Source organism: Podarcis cretensis (genome assembly GCF_951804945.1).
Source record: "Podarcis cretensis genome assembly, chromosome: 9".
NCBI lineage: Eukaryota > Metazoa > Chordata > Lepidosauria > Squamata > Lacertidae > Podarcis > Podarcis cretensis.
The window spans coordinates 6,218,459-6,223,477 of record NC_137178.1 but is presented as its reverse complement, the minus strand read 5'-3'; the positions used below and the strand labels follow the sequence as shown (position 1 = coordinate 6,223,477).

Genomic DNA, 5,019 nt, shown 5'->3' with positions numbered 1-5,019 from the left:
AGCGCGGCGGGAACTCCTGCTGCACTCCGAAGGCTCGCGGATAGCTGACTGAAGCCTGGAGAGCGAGAGGGGTCGGTGCTCATCGACCCCTCTCGCTCTCAAGGCTTCAGCGAAAGCAACGTGAAACCTCCGGAACACGGAGGGAGAGCTCCCTCTGCGCTTCGGAGGCTTCGCGTTGCTATCGCTGAAGCCAAGGAGCCTGCATTCGCTCTATAGGACGCACACACATTTCCCCTTCATTTTTGGAGGGGAAAAAGTGCGTCCTATAGAGCAAAACATATGGTACATACAAATTGTATTCTTCTTCCCTGAAAGGGGAAGGAACTTTTAATTACTGGCTTTCTCTCATCATGGTTTTCTTTCTTCCCTCTACAGCAAAATAATTGCACTCTATTATTCTAACCAACTAAAGCAGGCTAAATTCACTACCAGTGTGGATTTGTGTCCAGAACACAGCTGCAATAAAACACCAGCGTTAAGGGGCCCAGAGTATCCCCACCATGTATTTGAAAATATCAAGTGTTTCCCTGCATATATGACACAGGACAAAACATGCAACAGAATGCAATAAAAGACTTTTATTATTTGCTGTGTGTTTACATTTCCGTCTCCAAATTTTTATTTTTTCTTTACACTATTTAGGATATTCTTTGGATTCTTCTTTTTCTGAGGGCGTTCTGAAATACAAGTTGGAGAACCGATGTTTTGGAGGCTGCCTCCCCGTGGACTTCAAGGATGCATGCATTCCTCATCTTCGGTGCAGCTGTCTGTGGAAGAAAAGAGTAAACAAATATAAGATTTCCTGTGCTTTAATCTTCTGGCAAGCCTTTTGGGCTGGTCACAAAGTCTCCCCTGGTATTCTTGCAGTGAAGCTGGTAAACTGTGGATTTGTAGCTGTTTGACTAACTGAGCCCCAAAAGGACTCCCCTATGGTTCCTTGCAATCCTGGGAGAAAAGGACAAGTGGGGTGTCATCAAATTTGCAGATGACACCAAACTGGGATGGGTAGCTAAAACCTCAGAGGATCAGGACTGAAGACGAGCTTCACAGATTGGAGAACTGGGCCCGTCTTCAAATATCTGAAGGGCTGTCCCATGGAAGACGGAGCAAGATTCTCTTCTGCTGCTCCAGGACCCAAAGCAATAGATTCAAATACAAGACAGAAGAGTCTGACTGAACATTAGGAAGAACATTCTGCTGCTGAACCTTCTGAGCGTAAGAGCTGCTTGGCAGTGGAAGATTTTAATGGTAAGTCGGATGGTCATCTGTCTTGTATGATCTAGTTGAGATTCCTGCATTGCAGGGGTCGTTCTAAATGCTCCTTGGTCATGACTTGTTAATGTGTCTTTGCCTTGGCGGTGGTTTTCCACGTAACTTTTCTGACTGACATTCCCCCTCTTCCTCTCTCCAGCACCCCCTCTTGCTGAGCTTCATCTCTCGCACACGGATACCCTTACCGACAGTGCAGCATGTGCCCGGCACTGCACATCTCCCGTCTTCACCACACCACTTCCAGCCGGATGTGCAGGGGTCAGGCAGGTCATTTTCCTCCAGGCAGCTCAGAGTTTCCTCGGTGTCACTGAGGCAGCCAAATTCTTCTCCGCAGCAGATGTTGGGGCCAAAGCAGTTTCCGTTCATTTCAGGACCACAGGTGGTGCACTGAGAGAGAGAGAGAGAGAGAAAGAGAGAGAGAGAGAGAGAGAGAGAGAGAGAGAATGGGTGGTGCTGAGTTTGAGTTTGGCTAAGGCAATGTGACTGCAGGTATTCTGAACTAGATGGGTGTTTGGTCTGATCCATCAGGGCTCACGAAAATCCATCCAGACCAACGTTCCCTGTCCCACAGCAACAAGCCGGGTGCTGCCAGGTACCCCACAAGCAGGGGAATCCCTCTCCCTGCCTTGGCTATCGGTATTCAGAGGTATATTGCCTCGGAAGCTGGAGTTTTCATCCAACCATGCTGGCTAACACAGACCTGTCCCCCAGGATGGATTTCTCTAATTCCCCTTTGAAAAATATTTGAGGCTACAGTCCTATGCATATTGTCCTAGGTCTAAACACCATGGGTGACATCTCACTTAACGTTACTCAGGGTAGACATGCACATTATCATGATTATGACAACGTTTATAGCCTACCTTTTCTCGAAGGAGTTCAAGGTGGTCACATTGCCCTCCCCCTCCCCATTTCATACAGGCATTGTATTAGTTAATCATTTTATATTTAGTATAATATTTATATTTAATAGTTAATCATTTTATATTTAATATTTCTCACCACATCTACCAGGCAGAGTGATGTGCCTCTCTCTGAATCTGTTTTCTACTTAGCAAAGTTCAGAAATGGACTTTCTTTTTACTCCAATCACACCAGGAATCTTCATTTGAACCGAGTGCCAATGTGAACGTTTGGCTCAACAAGCTGATCACAACCAATTAATATGTATTTCTTTAACAAATTTTATATCCCGCTTGATTGTAAGGAAGCCTTTAAGCAATTTGCAAAAAGTATTAAAATCATCTGAATAAAAGAAAAGTGTTTTAAGTAGGTGCTGAAGCTTAAATTCAGGGGTGGGAGATATGCCACTCTCTAGCTGGTGTTGCATTGCAGCTCACATCAGACCCCCAGAGAACATGGCCAAATGCCCCAGAGGATACTGGGAGTTGTAGTCCAACAACATCTGGAGGACCTCAGCATCCCCACCCTTGCTTTACTTTACCATCCTGTACTAACTTACCTGATTGCAAGTCCTACTGAACTCAATAAGGCTTACTTTTGAGTCGCTATGTCTAGGCCTGCACTGCACTCCCATTTAATTACTGAGGCATTAATTGAGGCCTTTGCAAAGGAATAGTCTTGCAGGAAGGCAGAGTACTTGCCATGCAACTTGGAAAAGAGCGTTGAAAGGGAGTAAATGCTACAGTACAAGTGCTGGTATGAAAAATACTTATAAATCTAATATGCAATGTTTCAAGTGCATGAGCTGTGCACAGAGCATGACCTCATTGCTTCCCTCGAGCGAGGGTTTCACATTGTCCAGCTCACAGATAAATGAAGAGGCTGACACATGTCTAACCTATGGGCTAGTGGCAAGCTGCGGGCCAAATCTGAACCCCAAGCAACCACACTTGGCTCTGCTAGCCCTGCAAGCTTCTCTAGGGAACAGAGGTACAGAGAAGAGCAGCACTTAACACAGGCAACAGAAATGGGCCGGCATGGAAGGTTGAAAGCTGTGCTTTGAGATCCCTGCACCATTACTAAATTAAAGTCTTTCCTAAGATGCTTATTGTCTTATCTCCCTCTCATAAAGACATATAAATCTACGGCAGCACACAACCCGTGTGTTTAGGACACCTTTAAAGCACCTAAATAATCCTGGGAATTGTAGTTTGTTAAGGGTCCTGGGAATTGTAGCTCTGTGAGGGGTAGACTGCCATTCCCAGGATTTGGGGCGGGTGCGCTTTAAATGTCCTTTAAAGGAAGGGTCGTCTCTGCAGCCTTGAGGGAGCATTCCTTCACTCTTTTGCTACAGTAGTTGCAGCACCTCTCTCTCTTCCCTAAGGAGCAGTGCTCCATCCCTGTAGAGCAGAAACAGGTCTGAGAGGCAGAGCAAAGCAGAAAAGGGATTAGGGACACAAAGACACCTTTGGAACAATTCCCCCATAACCAGCAAAGGCGCAGAAAAGCAGTCTCTTTCGGAGACAGGCGCATCAATTGAGATTTGCAGGTGCATCAATTGAGATCCTCTCTCTCTCTCTCTCCTACCGGTCTGTATTCTTTGCGTTCTGTGACTTCTCTCTTTCCTCGCCCAGACCAATTCTGGATGTAGGTAGCTGAAGACAAGGTGAGTAGACAGAGGACGTAGACTGGAAGTGAAGTCTCAGGCATCTTGGTGGACTTGCAAATCTCGCTCGCAGGCTGTCTTCCTCTCCTGGCTTCTGCCTCTTTCCTGGACCACCTGCCTCTTTATACCCTTCGTAGCTCCCCTTTGCATCGACGCAACACTTCTGTCATCATGACCTCGATGGAGCCCCGCCCCTCTCACTCTGGCCCCGCCCACTTTCACTCTGGCCCTGCCCCCTCCACTCCCTCCCTCCCTTTGCGTCCTCCTCCTCTGCCACTATTGCAGCCACCACAAAACAGCCATACTTCTGGAAGCTCAGGAATCAAGAAGACAAGAAATTTTAAAAAGAATGGAAAATGTTTATAATGTAGATACAAAATCATTGTAAACAGGTCAAAACATTAGCAGGATTTTAAATGCACTTGTTGGGTCTTCATTGCGGTGGGTGGAGAAGGGACTGATTTTTCCTTGTTTTCAGCCACCTTAGCTTCTGTGTGCAACGTTACTCCAGGGGATGAGTAACTTGCCTTGCAGAAGGAGGAAAGTCTGGAACGGGGATGTCTTGGCGATCTGAGGTGAGATACCCAGGTAGCAGAAGTTGCCCCCAGTTCCGCTCACCCCACAGAGGCAGCCTAAGGTCCCAATCGTTTACTGTGGCAGAAGACAAGGCGTCAGTAAAACAGTTCCAGATGTTGATACATATAGCTTTTGCAGATATATACATGCAAGTAGAAAGTATCTCTGCTGCTCCAGCAGTTGAAGACGTAACACAGACTCCAAATCAATACTTCCGAACAGACTCCCTCACTTCACAAGCCTGACCCCAACACGCAGCACAAGACCCCGGACACAATGAGCTGATGTGCCAGAATCACTTATATGGATGGCATTAGGCTGTTGCCATAGCAACTGGCTTGGCTGACCATGCGCCTGTTGGCTTATCTCATTCGTGGGGTGATTTACATTCATGAAGGAAATTAAACCCAACAAAACAGACCACCTCTGCTCTTTATTCCTGCTGGCATGTAACAGGGAAAGTGCTGTTGAAAATGAATTACAGTGGCACCTTGTTTCTAAAACGCCTTGGTACTCAAACAACTTGGAACCCAAACACTGCAAACCCGGAAGTAAATGTTCTGGTTTGTGAATCTTTTTCGGAAGCCGAACATGCTCCATTT

The 5,019-nt window shown here is 46.5% G+C and overlaps 1 protein-coding gene across 2 annotated transcripts; it reads right to left on the bottom strand.

Moving 5' to 3' along the window:
* Positions 1 to 590: 590 nt before the first annotated feature.
* LOC307224402 (oxytocin-neurophysin 1-like) lies at positions 591 to 3,937 on the bottom strand. Of its 2 annotated transcripts, none has more exons than XM_079991268.1 (3): positions 3,763 to 3,937; positions 1,458 to 1,659; positions 591 to 767 (listed from the first exon to the last, which is right to left on the bottom strand). In XM_079991268.1, the coding sequence occupies exons 1-3, from the start codon at positions 3,883 to 3,885 to the stop codon at positions 730 to 732; spliced, it is 363 nt and encodes a 120-aa protein (XP_079847394.1). In that variant the 5' UTR covers positions 3,886 to 3,937; the 3' UTR covers positions 591 to 729. The 2 variants fall into 2 exon arrangements, with proteins under 2 accessions (XP_079847394.1, XP_079847395.1); XM_079991269.1 differs by lacking the exon at positions 3,763 to 3,937 and adding an exon at positions 2,735 to 2,849.
* Between the last annotated feature and the right edge of the window lie 1,082 nt (positions 3,938 to 5,019).

Excerpts from the sequence above, each read along its gene's own strand:
- LOC307224402 (XM_079991268.1), bottom strand. The coding sequence starts at position 3,885 with ATGCCTGAGACTTCACTTCCAGTCTACGTCCTCTGTCTACTCACCTTG. Across the intron at positions 1,660-3,762 it reads AACGCAAAGAATACAGACCG|TGCACCACCTGTGGTCCTGA; the intron begins GTAGGAGAGAGA and ends TCTCTCTCTCAG. Across the intron at positions 768-1,457 it reads GGGCACATGCTGCACTGTCG|ACAGCTGCACCGAAGATGAG; the intron begins GTAAGGGTATCC and ends TTTCTTCCACAG.